The sequence below is a fragment of the Salmo salar genome, chromosome 06 (assembly GCF_965601325.2).
Source record: "Salmo salar chromosome 06, fSalSal1, whole genome shotgun sequence".
In the NCBI taxonomy this organism is placed as follows: Eukaryota; Metazoa; Chordata; class Actinopteri; order Salmoniformes; family Salmonidae; genus Salmo; species Salmo salar.
This window is the reverse complement of record NC_138296.1, coordinates 36309951-36329693: the sequence shown is the minus strand read 5'-3', so window position 1 is coordinate 36329693 and position 19743 is coordinate 36309951. Positions and strand designations below refer to the sequence as shown.

The 19743-nt window shown below is 41.9% G+C and overlaps 3 protein-coding genes and 1 non-coding gene across 4 annotated transcripts; 3 read left to right on the top strand and 1 right to left on the bottom strand.

The window, feature by feature from the left end:
• Window positions 1–1292: 1292 nt before the first annotated feature.
• LOC100286593 (protein KRI1 homolog) lies at window positions 1293–7117 on the top strand. The gene is made up of 19 exons (XM_014203605.3): window positions 1293–1489; window positions 1804–1880; window positions 2052–2157; window positions 2277–2379; window positions 2469–2529; window positions 2618–2667; window positions 2795–2885; window positions 2987–3064; window positions 3154–3260; window positions 3403–3535; window positions 3626–3721; window positions 3837–4007; window positions 4100–4175; window positions 4270–4397; window positions 4557–4710; window positions 4836–4966; window positions 5456–5520; window positions 5631–5726; window positions 5829–7117. The coding sequence occupies exons 1-19, from the start codon at window positions 1405–1407 to the stop codon at window positions 6313–6315; spliced, it is 2295 nt and encodes a 764-aa protein (XP_014059080.2). The 5' UTR covers window positions 1293–1404; the 3' UTR covers window positions 6316–7117.
• On the top strand, window positions 5179–5276 carry LOC123743613 (Z30 small nucleolar RNA). Its single transcript, XR_006770469.2, has one exon. It is a non-coding gene; the product is annotated as a Z30 small nucleolar RNA (small nucleolar RNA).
• Window positions 7118–7122: 5 nt separating the features above from the next.
• LOC106607046 (kinetochore protein Spc24) lies at window positions 7123–9169 on the top strand. The gene is made up of 6 exons (XM_014203607.3): window positions 7123–7250; window positions 7489–7655; window positions 7760–7904; window positions 8434–8538; window positions 8678–8754; window positions 8889–9169. The coding sequence occupies exons 2-6, from the start codon at window positions 7502–7504 to the stop codon at window positions 8993–8995; spliced, it is 588 nt and encodes a 195-aa protein (XP_014059082.2). The 5' UTR covers window positions 7123–7250; window positions 7489–7501; the 3' UTR covers window positions 8996–9169.
• A 1423-nt stretch (window positions 9170–10592) lies between these two features.
• LOC106607047 (sphingosine 1-phosphate receptor 1) lies at window positions 10593–15398 on the bottom strand. Its single transcript, XM_014203608.3, has 2 exons — window positions 15260–15398; window positions 10593–13576 (listed from the first exon to the last, which is right to left on the bottom strand). The coding sequence occupies exon 2, from the start codon at window positions 13296–13298 to the stop codon at window positions 12096–12098; it is 1203 nt and encodes a 400-aa protein (XP_014059083.3). The 5' UTR covers window positions 13299–13576; window positions 15260–15398; the 3' UTR covers window positions 10593–12095.
• Window positions 15399–19743: the final 4345 nt, after the last annotated feature.

The window sequence follows — 19743 nt, the reverse complement described above, 5'->3', positions numbered from 1 at the left end:
CCAGTTTACTCACCCTGTTTTCAATTGCAATTATCGAGACAACTATTCCTTTTTAATACTTCATCAATATAATGTTCTGTTTTTGTCTAGTTGGACAATTTAGGCCTATGCCCAAATTCTCTCAGTATATTCTGTTTGTCACTTCAACATTCCTGTGGCTCTGACCTCTCTGAATTGGGCTTTACTTAGATCCTTTCAAACAACAACCTCGTATATGGTCTTACATGGCATCATTCATGTCCTCTTTGCTGTTTGCTCTTTGTACTTAGCTACTCTGAGTCATGTCTTCATCTCCCTGGGCCCCACAATAAAACATCAGTTACGTTTACATTGCAATTCTTTGCCAATCCTTGTAGCTTATCACCCCTGTCAAACGAGTCTGTCAAATAATAACACATCCCACCTAAAGCAAACAATAGTGCATGAGATAAAGACTGTTTCTGGAATAATGAATGACTTTAAGTAGCTTCATACACCTCGTTCCCTGTGTCATGTCTTGAATAGTCGACCAGGTATTGGAGGGCTCTAGGGAGTGAGGCTGCAGTGGGATTCAGAGAGGAGGAAGGTGTTTGTTTGAGATCGGAGGTGATAGCCAAGGGACAGCAATATAATTGGGTTGTTTCACGAAATGAGTGCCTTTTGTTGTTTTAAGTAGAAATTTTGCACAATGTTACATTTTTAAAGCTTGTTATATTTAATTAAGTGCTCTTTAATATAGACCACATAGATAATTCAATAAATCAGATTTTTTATATAAATGAAGACAAAATTCAACATGTCCCTCAGTGCACACTATCATTGTAAAGGACACACACATTACATTTACATATTAGTCATTTAGCAGACACTCTTATCCAGAGCGACTTACAGTAATGAATACATACATTTCATTTCATTAATTGTTTATTTTATTTCTGTACTGGCCCCCGTGGGAATCGAAACCACAACCCTGGCGTTGCAAACACCATGCTCTACCAACTGAGCCACAGGGAAGGCGTACTGAGCCACAGGGAAGGCGTACATCGCTACTAGGTTGGAGATGATTAAATTACATAAATTATACTAATATTCTTACTAACACAAAAGGCAAGGCCATCAATGCTCTCAAACTAGGACCCTTAATTTGAATTGGCAATACATTTCTAAGAAATATTTGCAAATCAATATGTATTTTGTGATTTTTTTATATATTCAAAAAATAGTTTTATATTGGCAACAAATATATTTGTTGATAAAACGGACATATTTTCTAGACCTATGATTGGTTGATCCTCATTTTCAACTCTGACCCTCCTCTCATGAAACCACGTGGTAGTTCTATACATGCAGCTGTGGATGTTAGCATCATGAACAGATATCACTGAATTCTTTTCCCGATAAATATTATCCAGTTCACAAGTAATCATGTCAGGAAAATCGGATTTCAAGATTAATTCAAAGTTTGCAGAGAAATATGACAAATATAGACAAAAAGAAGAGTTACAAAGGCGTAAGTGTGACTTCCCAAGCTTGTTAGCTAGCTAAATGGCTAGCAAGCCAGCCGTTTAATTCATGTTAGCTAAAGTTATCATTTTCAACGTGCTTGCTAACTTTTGATCCCATTTGAAATGAATCTTATTCTGTAATTTATTTAACTTATATAATTATACGTTCAGAAGTTAACTTAGTCATCGTTACATTTTTGGTTATAACTAGTTAGCTAGCATGTCCAGCTAGCTAGAAATTTAGTTCTGACTTGTTTTCCTAGCGGAATGCTTGCACCCCATTGAATGGCTTGTCATGTTCATCATTGATTTATTTCAGTGAAAGACAAATATGGCGACCAAGCTGACGAGAGTGAGTCTGGTTCAGATTCAGAGTCAGATGATGATAGCGAGGTGGTAAGTACTATTACTGTATCTAATTTGGCTAGCTATATAGTTTCAAGTTCAAAATGCCAACACTGCCATGGTGTTCTGTTTATGGTTTGTCAGTGTTTTTGGCCCTACCTTTGGTAGGTCCTTGACCTGTATATTTGTAATTTCAATGCAGACTAATGTGTGTCCTCTTAGGAACTTGACCCCAAAGTTGAAAGGGACTTCTACAGAACATTGTCTCTGCTGAAGAAGAAAGATCCTAAGATCTATCAGACTGATGCAACATTCTACACAGTGGAAGGTATGTCATCAGTCAGCGTGTCTTGTTGTTGCTGCAACTGATTACAGTATGACACTTTGATTCTGTGTTTGTTTGTTTAAGAGGTGTCTTTCACCACCCAATGTTTCATTCTTAATCAGATGCATCCATTGGGGATGATGCCCAGCCTTCAACTTCAAAGAAAACAGAGAAGCCAATGTATCTGAAAGACTATGAGCGAAAAGTTATCTTGGAACGGGGAGGGTGAGTGAGCTGCAGATGTCCTACTGTGCATATCTTCATATCTCATTTTGGGCAAATGGTTTGACAATAACAATTTGTCTCATTCCCAGTAAATATGAGGATGATGATGAGGAGGAGAGTGATGATGAAGAGGCTGCAAAGAGGAGAGAGGCATGTTATGATACATTGTATGTTATGACACATTTACATGGAGGTATGTCACAAGAAGTCATTTGTTTGCCTTTGCTTTCTTTGACAGAGAGCTGCATCTCCAAGTTACATCCAGGAGCAGAGAGAATTGAAAGAGAGGTAAGGGTTAAATTCTCTCATAATCACTGTGTCGTTTGTCCTAAATAACAGTTATTTATTTGTGTAAATACACCCTTGTTTTCTGTCTTTTATAACTCTTTTAAACACTGTGTCATGCTTCCTCCAGCTTCCGTAAGTTCATACAGGACAGTGATGAGGAGGGCAGTGAAGAGGACTTTCAGCTGCTGAAGAGGAGGACCAAAACACAGGAAGAGAAGGTCAGTGGGAACCGGTGCCTGACTTTGTCTTATCTTACAGTATAAAGCACTGCAGAGAGAAACATTCTATTCCTCTAACCTGTTATCTTTCTACCCAACAGGATAAAGAGGAAGAGGATTATGTGGACTGGCTGAAAGGCCAGGCAGAGCTGGATGGCCCAGAAGAGGTGCAGGACATGGTGAGTGATGGAGAGACTGTTGGAATAGAGGGAAAGAGAGATATGTAATGACCTGCTGTGACTGAAATATGTGCACTGTGTTGAGACAGAAATACCTGAGGGACTATTGGAACGACCCAGAGCTGGATGAGAAGGAGTGTTTCCTTAGGGATTTTGTCCTGAATAAGGGCTACATGGAGAAAGATGACGTGGACAGGTAACAGTTATTTACATAAGTTATTTTATGTCTATACATTTATCATTTTTTTGTTGTTTTGTCTGTATGCTTTCAATTGTAATCGTAGAGCAGTGCTCAGCACCACTCTGACTGTGTACTAATCTGCCATGGCTCTGTGCAGGATCCCCAGCTATGACGAAGTGGTGAATGATGACGTGGAGGACTCAGAAGAGGATGGGGAGTCGTTCTTGGAGCGCCAGGAGGACTTTGAAAGACACTACAACTTCCGCTTTGAGGAGCCTGATGCCCAGAAGGTGGACTTTCCCGTCTGTCTCTACATGCACATGTCTGTTTGTATGGTGTAGTGTATGTACCTTGGTCTCATATCTTATTGTTCCTTACAGATCAAGACTTACCCCCGTACCATTGCCACCTCTGTCCGCTCCAAAGACGAGCGCAGGAAGCTCAAAAGGGAGGAAGTGAAGGATAGGAAGAAAAAGGTCAGTAGACTCTCTCTTTTAGTTTTAATCTTATACATCATACCATTCCTTCCTCATTTCTCTCACCCTCCCACTCTGCCAACGAACCGACCTGTCACTCTTCTGGCCCCTGCAGGAGAAGGAGCAGAAGCATGAGCAGCTGAAGCAGCTGAAGAACCTGAAGCGTAATGAGATCATGCAGAAGCTGCGGCGGCTGCAGGAGCTGACGGGCAACGAGCAGCTGGCCTTCAGTCAGGTGGACCTGGAGGGAGACTTTGACCCCCAGCAGCATGACCAGCTCATGCAGGTGACCACTCTCACACCTCAAGAAGAGAAACGGATTGTAAATAAAAAGACACTCGTCTTATTGTCTCTCCCTGTATTTTTTTCTTCTTCCAGAAATTCTTTGGTGATGAATATTATGGAGAGGAAGAGGGGGAGAAGCCCCAGTTTGAAGTTGAAGAGCTAGAGGGTGGTAAGTCACTCGTTGCTGATTTTATTATCTCAAGTAGAATTTAATACTTTAGAATCGGTGGCATTGTAATAAGGTAGCTTTCTCTGTCCTGCAGAACACTGGAACTGGGACACATGGACAGGAGAGGGTGGAGAAAAGGAATATGGTGGTGAAGAAGGGGAGGAAGAGGAGCATGAAGGAGAAGAGTATGACCAGCCAAACTGTGAAGATCCAGATTTTATTGTGAGTTCCTCTAATATGATCATCACTTCAGCATTGCCTGCAGACCTTCAGAAACACATTTAGGGAGGCTAGTCAGAAATAAAGGTCTCGTTGATGTTGGAGATAGTCAGGCCTTTGAGATTGTATGTGACTCACTCATCTGAACTCTCACTTGACCAGATGGATGCAGACTATGATCCCAGTCAGCCAAGCACCTCCAAGAAGCAGAAGAAAAAGGAGAAGATGAAGGTGGATGCCCCGCTGATGGGAAAGAAGAGAAAGAAGTCTCATTTTGCTGAGGTCATTACCCAAAACAAGCCTGTGTTTGACCCCCGTAAGTCTCAGGAGGTTCAGCACCATGAATCTTGGGTTATTTTCCATAACCTTTTCGATTCTGTTTGATGTACTATAGATATTGAGACTGAATGCTCTTTCATGCATCCATCCTTTGTGTTTCAGAGGAGAAGTCCTTTGAGCAGTACCTGGACGAGTACTATAAGCTGGACTATGAGGACATCATAGACGACATCCCCTGCAGGTTTCGCTACAGGCAGGTCCTGGCCAATGACTTTGGCCTGTCCACTGACGAGGTGAGACTGGGAGCTCTAGTTCCTAATAGGTTGTCTCAGGGTTGGGTTCAAGTGAATTCAGGAAGTACACTAAAATGCAAACTTTTCCCCATGCTTTTCAATTAGAAAAAAATGTGAGTTTGGTTAACTTTTTTAGTTGTCTGGAATTTAAATATAATTGACCCCCGAACCCTGGGTTGTGCTATAGTGTTGTACTGTACAGACCCTGAGTCTTGCACTGATGAGCTGAGATGTGACTGACCTGGTATTGCCACCCTCTGGGGACGGCTCTGACCAGGGCATGACTTCAGTTAATCTTCTCTCTGAGCAGACGAGGATGAGGAGAGAATGATAGAAAGGGAAATGCTTGTATGCACTGAGTTATCAACTTGCTTGGAGCCTTATCTGCACAAATTAGGTTTAAAGTCATTTCTGTGGATTTAGCGTCTTTGTTTAAAGTGGCTGTATGAATATGTTACTATTACAGAAAGTAACTTGTTCTTCCCTCAGATCCTGGGAGCAGATGAGAAAGAGCTGAACCGCTGGGCCTCGCTAAAGAAGACCTGCATGTTCAGGTAATGAACCTGGTTTCAAAACAGTAGGCATTTACTAATCAGCTACCTATGGGGAAAATGGCCTTTCATATTTTTCCTTTTCTATTTTTTTTCTTCAATCTCTTTTTCAGGTCTGACAAGGAGGAGATGAGTGATTTGCAGAACTACAAAATCAAAGGACAAAATGTGAAGAAAAAGATAGAAGTCTTGAACTCTTTCTATGCTGAGTGAGTATTCTACCATATGCAGATTGGCAGAATATGTTCTCTAAGAAATCTGAAAAACTGAATTATCATCATTGACCAATTTGTGCTCATATTTCCTTGCAGGGAGGACAAAGCAGAGGGCAAGACCAAAGTGGGTAAGAAGAGAAGAGACAGGATGAAGAATGCAGAGAAGGATGACAAGGATCTGGAGGATGATGATGAGGCTGGACCCAGTCAGGAAAGCTCTGCATTGGACTCTGGTGAGAGGACGGTAGTCCAGGCACTGAGAGAGGCAGGAGACCAGGAAGAGGAGTTCCTGGTACCTAAATCCAAGAAGTTGAAACTGGAGGAGGAAACAGTTGCTACCACTCAGGAGACTGCCAACACAAGGACTGAAAGGCCAAAATTGCCAAAGAAGAAAAACAGGCACCCAGGAAGCCGCCTCATGTCGGGGAAGGGGCCCTTCAGGGTGAAAATGGGTGGGCGAGAGTTCAGCGGACAGAGACTGAAGGCCTATGGACTGAATCCCAAGAGACTGCACTTCAGGCAGCTTGGCAGGCAGAAACGAAAGGCTCAAGAGAAGACTGAGAAGCAAGGGATCAAGGAGTGAGGGAGAGAATGGCAGCATTCTGATTTATGTTCCCCTTATATTTTTGTGGTTTATGGTTGGTAAAGTGACAAACTGCACAATATAAATGGACCAGAGAACAGTATGGTTCCTCATAAATCAAAGTTCAATGAGCTTACAATAGCATTGGCACTGATAGTTGCCATTGCTGCTATTTTTCTGAGGGCTGCTTAGAATTGTATATTTTGTATTTTATTCCTGAAAACTATCAGATCAACTTGAACAACTCTTGGAACAATTGTGATTTACTTGACTGTATTTTGCAAACTGTGCAATACAATTGTAGGACATTTTGTGTACTCCAACTGTTGTTCTTAAGAAGAAAATGGTTCCCTAAAATGTACAAATTTTGTCCAGAAATAACCTCTGGGGGTACAGTGAGCCTACCTATCCCACAACACCACCGCAGTTCCATCAAAGAGAGTATGTATACTATAAATTATTGGTTCCCAACCAGGGGTACTTGAGAATAATAGACCCGGTAAAATACACATGAGGGGGTACTCCGGGCAGTGAAAAATTCAGATGATACAGTAATCGAAAAGGGTTGGGAGCCACTGCTGTACGTTGTTCGTCTAATGAAAATGAAACTCCGTGGGTCCATCAGGTGACATTGTGTAAAATAAATCTAGTAATCTCATGACATTGGCGCCCCCGTGTGGATCTAGCCAATCAGAACGCTAGATATTTTTGGCGCTTTCTATTAATTCTATATTTTCAATTGTATGCATCTACTTATTGTTATATTGTGTATGTGAATAAATATTTTACATTTCTCCTGTAATTTAGTTTTTTGTTTAGAAACAAAAATTCCGTCAGGCACTTTCTCTGGCACCTCATGTAAGCGCGCGCGTTCGCAGGACAACTTTGAATTACGGAAACGAGTGAAGTGAACTGTTTACATTCGGCAAAACACGGTAAATCAATGCTTGTTATTGTATACCTTTCTAAACGTATTTAATTAAGATGTTAGTAACAGTAGCTGTCGGCAGAGGGTCTGGGCATTAAGGTTGACGGCTGTTTTCAAGCAAGAGCCTCTGCAGCTAACGTTAGTTAACGTAGTCAGCAAACAATTTTAGTGGTGTTGATGATGCACCAGCTAGTCTACTCTTGAATAGGCAGTAATTTGTCTATTTCTACTAAAATTTTCCACAGAAAAGACGTTACCATGCTTCAGGACGTTATGGACACGGGAGAGTCGATGATCAAAATACTAAAAAGCAGCGAAGCTGACGATGAATTAAGAAAAGTGAGAGAAAAACAGCAGTGTTTCTTTGAGCGACACTTGGACACGAAGAAAACCATCACACTGGTGTTAAACGGCAAGGAAAAATAACAAACTTGTAGATCCTGTCATATGATAACTTACTTTATTTATTTTCATGCCGTCAAGCTATATAGCCTTTTTGATCGCCATTGTCCTCAGGTGTAGTTCAGTGTGAGGATGAGGCGAGTCAGAAGCTGCTGGACATGGAGGGGCAGAAGAGCCAGGCAGAGCGGGAGCTGGACAGCCTGGAGCAGGAGCTGCTGCAGTGTACAGCAAGGAGCCAGAACATGGACTCAGAACTACAGTATCCTTCACCCAGTCATGCTCTGTCTCTACACAGAACAAGTTCTTCATGTACTGCAATTGGTTCTCTTAAAAGTGCACATGAATGCTTTGTCTATTGCAACAGGCTGACCAGGCTGCCATCCATTGTTGAAAGTATTTTGAGATTTCAGTTTATATGCCATACAGTGAGCATCTGCAACAACGCCTTTGAATCAGCTGTTTTCTCTAAAGAGAAATGCATGCACACATTTTTTTAAATCTATGCAAATTTTATCTACTAGCTAAATGTTTTTATCACGTTACACTTATTTTGGGACTCCACCCCTGTAAACGTAATTTGCCTGATGACATACGAGTGGACAAGGATTCTTATTTAATACAAGCGCATTTTCCTCGCCTCCGCTCCTCAATTACCTTTGACCTTTTTCAAAATCGGGCAAGGAGAGGTTGGAGTTGAGGAGTAGGAGAGGATGGAGTTGAGGAAGCGTGGAGTCGAACAGCACCAATTGAGATTCTCTCCGTGTTGGTTTCCTTGACCGGTTCCTCAGGTTCCTGCAGAGGGAGCTGGAGAGTCTGCGTGACTCAGAGCAGGAGCTGCAGACTCTGCAGCAGGAGGTTGATGATGACACTACAGAGGTTATCCCATCAGCCATGTGAGTAGGACTAACAGCATACTGAAATAATCACTCCCAACACCACACGAGCCCACCGCACTAAACCATGATAGTCGGTGAGCATTGATCTCACATCATGAACAGCATGGTGCAACTTGACAAACTGTTAATTCTGCAGATACGTGGCCCAGTTGTACCACAAGGTGACCAAGATCAAGTGGGAGTATGACACGGAGCCACACGTTCTGAGAGGAGGTATTTGTCACTGCATAACTGTTTTTCCATCACCCTTTGACAAGTCACAAATGTGGAATTCTTGTTTAATGGCTGGTTGATGTGGGTTTTGGTTGCGTTTAACTAATGTTTGAGTGTACTTTAATCCCTTGCAGTGCACTATGGAGCTGACCTGGCCACACCAATCAACATAGACACCTCTGTGCGGTCTCGGTGTTCAGTCAGTGATGAGCTGTGGAACTTTGTCAGCACTGAATGGTAGAAGAGATCAAAGGAAAGTTGCCATAAGTATCCAGTAGTTGTTTCTCCTGTGGTTGGATTGTCTGTTGTGTTTATGTGTTGTAATACATTTGTTTTATAATAAGATTGTATTCCTATTGTTGGTATTGACTTGCATGATATTTTGTTATATTGAATAAAGCAGTTTTCCTAAGCATCACATTTCCTAGAATACTTATTTGGGTAGTAACCTATAACCCTAGCTTTTATTTGTATCTACTTTCACCATAGACATTATGATTTTTAGAAATACTATTTTCTGCCAATAGGTGTCATTGCAAACCCATTGCTTTTTGATATGGTACTGAAATTACTGTATTGAAAAGTTGGGTGCTGATCACCTTTTTAATGCAATAAATGTCCAATGTGAAGGTGTGCTTATGCAACAGACAGTATTCTGGACTGCATTGCAGTTTGTTTTTGCAAACTGAGATTTTCAGGAATGGTAACTGTTATTCATGGTAAATGCTATTCCTCCATGGGCTTTCCAAGCAAGAAGGATGCACAATTGACTAGTGTTTCTGAGGTTTTGGTTGAATAGAAACATAATTGTAACTGCTGCAGTAATAATGTGTTGCTGTTATTAGTTGTCTACCCATTGAATTTTCCTAATGAACATCTGTGAGCCTAAAATAATTGGCAGGGCAGAAAGCCTGACATGAGTTATTGTGGAGATTATCTCATTTTAGAGCAACTCTATTTATTAAATTTGTGGCCAGGCCAAACTTTACCCACTTTTGCAAAAGTCCATGTTGACAAAGTGAGTTCAACCATTTATGGTTAAGGGGACTTGTTTCTAGTCTTAAATGGAAAAGGGCAGTTTTTTTGTTCACACACAATTTATGCAAATCTTACCATTACTCTTCATTGCATGTCCCACACATTTTGTAAATGAGTCATATTTTATTGCCAATGCTTAGGTAGGTTTCTGCCAGTGTAGCATGTGGTGAGTAGTTGATTTGATACAGGGCGGGGGACAGGTTTCGTTTGGATCTCAACTCGTGTAACTTCGTCAGCTGGTGGTTTCTTGTTTATAATCTTACTGGAAACGGGGCGTCAAGTATATTGTCCCCAATGACTGCTGCCTTCTCTCTGTGTTGCCACAAGCGCATGTCTTCTTCTTGAATGGTTGCTTGTGGTATGGATTTGGTGCACTGTGGGTCAAGTGGAGGGGTTTGTCGTGTGTGCTTGTGTGTTTACTTTAATAACTTCAGCATCGATCAGACATTTACATTTTATTGTGATATACAGTACATCGTTTCTTTGGCATCTGTCTGCTCTATCGTGGGAAACTACACCTTGGTGTATATGTATATTTTGTAGACTGTTCCATCTTCTCAAATGAATTAAGTTGACATTTGCTTATCGGTGTTTATGCACTTTTCAGTGTTGAAGTGTATGGTATGTGATGACTATATAGGTCAAAGCCTTTTATAACTGGTGGATGATGGGAGAGTAAGTTTCCTGTGAAAGATCTGAAACATCGCACTCACCACATTGACACTAGCACTTTCATATTCTCACACATGAGGCCTCTGGCTTCACAAATATAGGGTGAGAGGAAATAACTAGATTCAATGTTATTTGTATGGATGTTTATTCTGCAAACAATGACCAAAAATACTGTTTTTGTAGATATTGTTCACATACATTTATTTATTGTTTGAATGTACATATAAAACATTGGCAGTGGCCTCATAAATTAAGTTTAGTTCAGAATAAACGAAATACAGAAACTATTGTTCATTTTATTTACACAATATACTGTATAGTACAGTAAGACAGAAATATAAATATTTTCATTTGTACATTTATATACAATGTGAGAACAGATTTTGAATTGCTTGCTTTTTAAACACCACTGCTGTTACAATGGAACTTTATACATGGAACCCCATGCATTTGTGGTTTGTCTTTGACACATTTCTATTGACCACTGTTTACAGAAGATAGACATAACACTTCATTGCATGAGAGGGATATTCTCCAGCTTGTTCAGGAAAGATCTGAAGGCTATTGTTTTTGTGAACAGGCTGTGTTCAATATAATTTCCATACTTTTTGAGTCCACAAAACTAGAGCCAGTCAATAATGTCCTTTTTATTGCTCACAATCATGTCTGCTGCTACGTGTGTTTTAGAGACCTCCAGAGATGTGCAAACCAGAAGAGGCATCAACGTGACATTCTCTGTCTGTCTAAGCCACCAAGCCTCTAATGTTGGTCTGGGAACCTCTACCCAGAATTCCAGCTGACCTGAGATCAGATGACAAAAATGACATGGTTCTGGTAGAAGTTTTGGGTGTGGATTCTTCATGTTTTAATTACATGTCATTATGTTTGTATTATGTATTTTCTAGAGAGGGGATATAAGGATGAGCCTTAGCATGACTCAAATGTATACTTTACTTATGTGTATGACTCAAAATAAAATGTACTAAATGTGTTTCAATCTTTGTATAATAAAAAACATGAATAATGTTAATTTCACAGCTGCTGGTTGAGTGGTTCTCTTTAAATACCGGTAAATGGTGAATTCAAAATACTGCTGCAAACATGAATCCATTCCTTCAGGAGGGTTTTTCTTTTCTGCAGTTTGGAGTATTGTTAACGTATGAAAGATATATTGTATCTCAGCATACGAGAGAAGGACTTTCACAGTATGAGAACAGCATATTAATCCGTTAAATGCTTGGCGCCGAAGACTAAAAACCAACAAGGTATTTCTTTCTCTAACACTGTGACTGAGGGTTGACTTCCTAACAATAGACCGACCTGTCTTTAAATGGAAACCTCCAGCTTATCTGTCAAGGAAGAAAATGCCAGACCAGGGGAGGAAGGTCAAAACATAAGACAATGGTGGGTTCCGCTGACGTTCTCTACCCTTTTGAGGTGAGAGGAAGAGTATTACTTCCTCCCTGCTTGTAGTTCCATTTACAACCCATACGTAACATGTAGTAGTCTCACAGCTGTAAGATGGTGCCGAAGAGTGGTCCAGTCAAGGGGGTATCCAAGACTCTGCTCTTACTGTAATTGGACAATTATCCATTATTACTGCTGAGTCACATTGGGCCGTCATGGACAAGTCATGTCTTTGACATCCTGGGGTAGATAGCTTTTGTAGTGGAAGGGGTGAAGTTCGCAGAAGAGACTGTGATCTCCAGGCCCTCCAGCCTATGGGAGGGCGCCTCAGTCTTACTGGTACTGCACTCCAGGAAGGACATCCCTATCTTCTTCACCTGGCCATCCTTGGTGAGGAGGCAGCGTCGACACAGCAGCCTCAGGATGGCCCTCCTCATGTCCTTACTGGTCAGGGTATAGATGATGGGATTGAGGAGAGAGTTGATCATGGCGATGCCCAGGAAGTAGTCCGCCTTGAAGAGCACCTGGCAGCTCTGAGCCGGGCAGCAGAAGTCCAGCAAGAGGAGGATGAAGAGAGGCAGCCAGCAGACGATGAAGACACCCAGCACGATGGTGACGGTCTTCAGCAGGGCCATGTACTTCTGGGACTTGCGGGCCAGGCCTTTGCGCTGCGGTCCAGAGCCCAGGTGCTTTGTGTTGGACTTGACAGTGTGGAAGATGCGCACATAAAGCACCCCGATGGCCAGCAGCACAGCGGTGAACACGGTGATTAAGAAGAGGATGTAGCTTTTGGCAAAGAGCGGCAGGACGGTGGAGCACTGGTCCAGACGGCCCATACAGTTCCAGCCCAGGACGGGCAGCACCCCCAGGAACACTGACAGAACCCAGCTGGCCCCGATCAGGGCAAACATCCGGCCTCGCTTGGCCCCCTGGTAGGGCTTCATCCTCACCATGGTGACGTGGCGCTCAATGGCGATGGCCAGGAGGCTGATGACAGAGGCGGCCAGCGTTATGAACACCCCCCCCTCCCTCAGGAACCACAGCACAGGGGTCATCTTTAACGTGTTGGCCCCTGAAGTCACAATGTTCACCATGTAGGTGAAGCCTGCTAGCAGGTCTGAGAGTGTTAGGTTGCCTAACAGATAGTACATGGGCAGGTGGAATTTCTTATTCTTCCAGATGGCCAACAGCACCACAGCATTCTCCAGCACTATGAGCAAGCAGATCAGCAGGAAGGCTATGGCCTCTGACTTTAGTCCATCCTTGTACTTGTTCTCCTTCAGTTTGCCTGTGTAGTTGTAGTGTTCTCTGATGACAGCATTGCTCTGGTACTCGCGGAACATCCGGAGCAGGTACCCTGCCGATGGGGACATGGGAACCACAGTGGGGGCAGCGTAAGCAGCGTAAGCAGCATGCGATGCTTCCATTGGTATTCTGAGAATGTTGCTTTCTTTTTAGCTGACGAGATGCTTTCCACTCTGCATCACATAATTCTTAGGCAGTCCATAATTCAGTATGTTGGAAGTGGGGAATGTACATTCCTTAGGAAATCTATCTTTGAATGTCGTTTCTGACAGATAGAGCAGTCCAGTTTTTTGTATTTAGTATTAGAATAGATGGTAATAAGAATCCTCAATGTGATAGCATTATCCAATACTGTGCAATGCCTGGACAATCCACTGGATGGCTCAGACAAGCAAGAAACCTGGAAACAAAATAACAGTATTGAAATACAGTATAATAGCCTATTTATCTGTAACAACACACACATGTAAATAAAAGGGGGAGGTGTACATTCTTCATTAACCTTGTAATTAACAGTACCTGTCTTCGTTCAAATTCTAATAGAATGTTTTTGAGTATGAAACTAGCAAAGACATTACTCCACAGGTGCCTTACAAATGAGAAATTACCAAGCTAAGGCGCCATTAAAAAGACATAATAACAGAATTCCCAATATTAGTGTTTTGTCCTGGAGAAACTTGGCCTATTATGTCACTAATTCATATTTATCTTTATCTTCCAGCTCAGTTTTATTTTGGGGGGGAAAACGGTCATTCTGCCTGTCAACTTTGATTAATTATCTCGATGCACACATGAACAGAAATGTAGGCACACTCACACCTACACATATACTTACACTGACACCCCAACACACACAAACACTTTTTGTATGCACTAAATCTCCTGCACTGACTCTATACACACACACACACTGGACTCTACAATCACGCATACTTACACTAACACCTCAAAACACACACACACATGCACACGCACACACACACACACACACACACACACACACACACACACACACACACACACACACACACACACACACACACACACACACACACACACACACACACACACACACACACACACACAAAACGCACATACATGCATACTGACGCCACATTCTCTCTCTCTCTCTCTCTCTCTCTCTCTCACACATACACACACACACACACACACACACACACACACACACACACACACACACACACACACACACACACACACACACACACACACACACACACACACACACACACAGACTTTCACACCACTCACCACATACACTTCTGCTAATGTCTATTTACTGCCTGATATCTATCCTGTTTTCCAGTCACTTTACCCATACCTATATATACACAGCTACGTCAATTACCTCGTACCCTTGCACATCGACTCAGGTACAAGTACTCCCTGAATAGCCATGTTATTTTTTTACTCGTTATTGTTATTCGTTGTGCACTGTATATTTATTCCTTGTCCCACTATTTCAATTTTTTAAAATCTTTAACTCTACATTGTTGGAAAAGGACCCGTAAGTAAGTATTTCAGTGTTAGTCTACACCTGTTGTTTTCAAAGCGTGTGCAAATACAATTGGATTCAATTGTATTTGAGGCACTGTTGCCTATCTGTTTTAAACATAGCATATGATAAAACACTAATTCAAAATTATTATGGATTGGGTATGCAAATGTATGAATTAAGTTACGTTTTTTAAATAATTAGTAGTTATTCAAGTTTGTATTATTTCAGAAAAAGAACAAGACAACACTGAAATCTGTTGTTTTCATCAACTTGTCAGTGGGCAAGTATAGGCTACAGGCTTGTATCAAAATTGTGAAGCTAAATATCTGGATTTTCCACAACATTGCTTAATTTCTGAAATATAAGACAAATAAACCTGTCCTTGCTTTAGCCTAGTTATTATATGCCATCGAATTATAGAATTTCGATCAACTGTCTAAAACACCATACTATCTTTTGAATAAATAAATACCAAACAAGTATCATTCAAATATTTATAAAAACGAAAAATACCCCGTACAAATATAAGTAGGCTATTACACAAATATAACTACAAAGACATACCTTTTAGAAGTTTAGCTTTGCCTGAGATCGTGTTCTTATTTAGCACAGTTGTCTTGCGTTTGAATACAGTACGCTCTGACTGATGATCAGACGTGACAGATTGTGATGGGAGAAAACGACTGACGCGAGACTCGACTTGAAGTGGGCTGGGCTGGACTCTGCCCTCCAACGCTCAGCCTTCCTCTCTACCTCTCATTTACTTGGCTTCTGAAGTCGCAATAACTATAGGTAAATGCATTGCCCGAGCTGGCTTGGAGATGAAATAGCATTACTCTCTGGATTACAATTATTTTAGGGATGCGGTGTGAGGCATTTATGATCTGTTTTGGCTACAGGCAGTTTCTCATGCTGGAAGGTATAAAGGTGCATTCTTTCTAGGCCAATTGCCATCTGATATGTTTTTTGATCTGTGGTTGTAAAATGGATCACTATACTACTTCCCAACCTGGTCTCAGAGCATTTCATATGATTCTGAACATAAATACATCACACTCCATTTAGTATGATATGTTACGTTTCGTATGGTATGTATTCATTTCTGGATGTTTATCATCCATTTCGTATTATGTGTTCCGAATTACAATTTGTATGATATGTTATGAATTCTAATTTGTTGTGGCTAATGTTAGCTAGGTGGCTAGGAGGCTAACATTAACCTTAGCTACCTGGCTAATGTTAGCTAGGGGATAGGGTTAAGGTTAGGGTTAGGGGAAGGGTTAACTAACATGCTAAGTAGTTGCAAAGTAGCTAAAAATGTGCAATTGGTTGAAAAGTTGCTAATTAACAAAAATGCACAAGTTGTCCGTGATGAGATTTGAACACGAAACGTTTGGGTTGCTAGACATTCACGTTATATGTTCAACCGATCACTGATTAAGAGGGGTTGGGGTAAATGTGGAAGATACATTTCAGTTGAAGGCATTCAGTTGTACAACTGACTAGGTACCCCCCTTTCCCTTTCCCTCCTTTAGTTTTGCATTAAGTAACATTCTGTCATGTAACCATACCAAACTAAACATATCATACTATGTAAAGTGTTGGTCCCATGTTTCATGAGCTGAAATAAAAGATCCCAGAAATGTATTATACGCACAAAAGCTTATTTCTCTCAAATGTTGTGCACAAATTTGTTTACATCCCTGTTAGTGAGCATTTATCATTTGCCAAGATAATCCATCCACCTGACAGGTGTGGCCTATCAAGAAGCTGATTAAACAGCATGATCATTACACAGGTGCTCCTTGTCCTGGGGACAATAAGAGGCCACTCTAAAATGCGCAGTTTTGTCACACAACACAATGCCACACATGTCTCAAGTTTTGAGGGAGTGTGCAATTGGCATGCTGACTGCAGGAATGTCCACTTGAGCTGTTGCCAGAGAATGTTAATTTCTCTACCATAAGCCGCCTCCAATGTTGTTTTAGAGAATTTGGCAGAACGTCCAACCGGTCTCACAACTGCAGACCACTTGTAACCATGCCAGCCCAGGACCCCCTAATCCGGCTTCTTCACCTGCGGGATCGACTGAGACCAGCCACCCAGACAGCTGATGAAACTGAGGAGTATTTCTGTCTGTAATAAAGCCCTTTTGTGGGGAAAAACTCATAATGATTGGCTGGGCCTGGCTCCCCAGTGGGTGGGCCTGGCTCCCAAGTAGATGGGCCTACGCCCTCCCAGGTCCACCCATGGCTGCGCCCCTGCCCAGTCATGTGAAATCCATAGATTAGGGCCTAATTAATTTATTTCAATTCACCGATTTCCTTATATGAACTAAAAGTCAGTAAAATCATTGAAATTGTTACATGTGCGTTTATTTTTATTGTTCAGAATATTTTGAGGGCCCGGATTTACATTTACTATCTTACATCTAGTATATGAGACCAGGCTGCACTTCCTACAATGATATGGTACTTAATTTTTAAAGACTGTCAGTTTTATTGGTTTACTTCTTATCTTTACTCACACTCTGAATGAAAACATGGGCCATGGATCTTTTTTCATGATTTGGACAACGCTCTCTGTCAGTCCCCCACCTCAATGCGTATAGAGTATGCAGACCTTCCTCATAACCGTACATGTTTCTGAGGATGAGAAGGATGATGGAAATACAGCAATATGTGCACTTTGTGCAGTTATGATAAATTATTACATTAGTATGTAGAAATTACGTAAAGGGATGGTGGGTGGCTGAGTGGCTGGATCCTACTTTCTCTAAACAGGAAGCCATCTCATTGTGCCTAGAAGGGAGAGGGATTTCCTTGAGAAACACCTATGAAGTCATAGTAAGACGGATTCGACACTGACACAGTGCATTCCAGCTTGACGTGGAACACACTATCCTTTGGGAATGCAATGCCACCTTACTCATTTCCAGTTAGAAGAGGATTCATAATACGTTGGAAACAAATCACGTTTACCAAAAACAAATACATTGTTTTTGTTACTGCATGAGACATGAGACTCGTTTTTAGTCGATTGGGTTCCATTCCTCTGACATGCTCCATCAGCTTCTAGAGGCTAAATCTATTTAAGCAATTTTTCTCTGTAAGGCTGTTTTATTTAACTGTTGAGGAGGCATACTTCTCACTTCACCTGCTTCTCTGGAGTTAAACTATTTATTTTCTTGCCACAATTAATTTCCAGTTGGCCCCGCAGTAGAGAACTGTTGGTAAGCCCTGACTTGTCCTGCCTGTCTCAGTTGTCCTCTGGCCTAAGGCCCACCCAGTGGCTGCTTGCTCAGGAGGTGATCCTCTCCATGGGCCTGTCACCCGAGTGGCAGTTAGCCTCCTGCTGTGACACTATCTCACCATATCACCCTTATTAACACACAAAGAGTAAACGGAATGACACCCCACTCAGCCCAGCTGCTTCCCACAGTAGGAATCTACTCAGTCCCCTATTATTCTCCTTCAGGTCTTGTGTCTGTACTCTTTATTAGTCGCCCATCGCCCCTAGGGAGTATAGTACATGCATGAAGTGCTTTGGATTTGGATGATATATTTCTGTGACGTTGGTCTTGTAATGTGGAAGTCAATGGGAGGAAAGATAAGCTTTTAATGTATCTGTTGTTTGTGTGCTCTGTGTGTTGTTGTCCCTTTAGGGAAGGCATGTTGCCAGTACGGCTGTCATGTCTTGATTGATGAGCCAGAAACCCCCAAAAAGAGAGGGACCCTGTTGATCAGTCTGACATTTCTGCTTGTTTCATCATGATACAGGATCCTTTCTCTGCTGAAAAGATATGCACCACTATTTTGTCCATAGGGAGATGTGAGAAAGTCAATCACACCTCAGTGTAGCGTTGCATTCTGAGACTATGACAATTTCCTTTGGCTGCAGCATTTCAGTGCTAATCCAGTTGACGAGCAACATTCTCACCTCAGAATAATATTCTCACCTCAGTCAAAATAACACACAGCCTGCCATACATACTGTATGAAGGACCCTGAAAATAACACAGAGCCTGCCATACATACTGTTTGAAGGACCCTGAAAATAACACAGAGCCTGCCATACATACTGTATGAAGGACCCTGAAAATAACACAGAGCCTGCCATACATACTGTACGAAGGACCCTGAAAATAACACAGAGCCTGCCATACATACTGTACGAAGGACCCTGAAAATAACACAGAGCCTGCCATACATACTGTACGAAGGACCCTGAAAATAACACAGAGCCTGCCATACATACTGTACGAAGGACCCTGAAAATAACACAGAGCCTGCCATACATACTGTACGAAGGACCCTGAAAATAACACAGAGCCTGCCATACATACTGTACGGCCCTGCCGAGCCGCCACCGGAGGCCCTGAAAATAACACAGAGCCTGCCATACATACTGTACGAAGGACCCTGAAAATAACACAGAGCCTGCCATACATACTGTACGAAGGACCCTGAAAATAACCACAGAGCCTGCCATACATACTGTACGAAGGACCCTGAAAAGGTCATGAGAAAAGCAATCACACCTTCCCACTGCTTAGAACGGCGTTTCATTAGTGTGTTTATCCAATCAAGAGCTTGTTAGATATCCTCATCCTCTGATTTAACGCTGACCCCTTCACTTCACAGGGTCAACAGAACAGAGGATGAAAGGGAGGGGTTAAACAATATTTCATCTGGATGACTGGTTGAACTCAAAAGGACATGTCTTGTCATCCATCCCTGTTCCCTTGCTCCCTTACTTGTTCCACGCTATCTTTTTGGCAGGATTCATCACAAAACATAGTGGGCGGAGATCCAAGCCACAAGATACACATGAGCAGAAAGTGTTTGCACTCGTTCTTCTCTCTTCTCTCTTTCTCTCTCAGTTATATGCAAGGTGTCATATTTGAGAGGTACAGTAGGTTGAGGGAGTGACCGCTTTTTCATTTGGAAGTTGTTGAGTTGGGCGGCTTGTTGACCCGATGTTGCACTGGGTGAAGTGAGGTCATGGGATTTCCACTCCTCCTGTCTGGAGCACTGTAACTGAGTAGG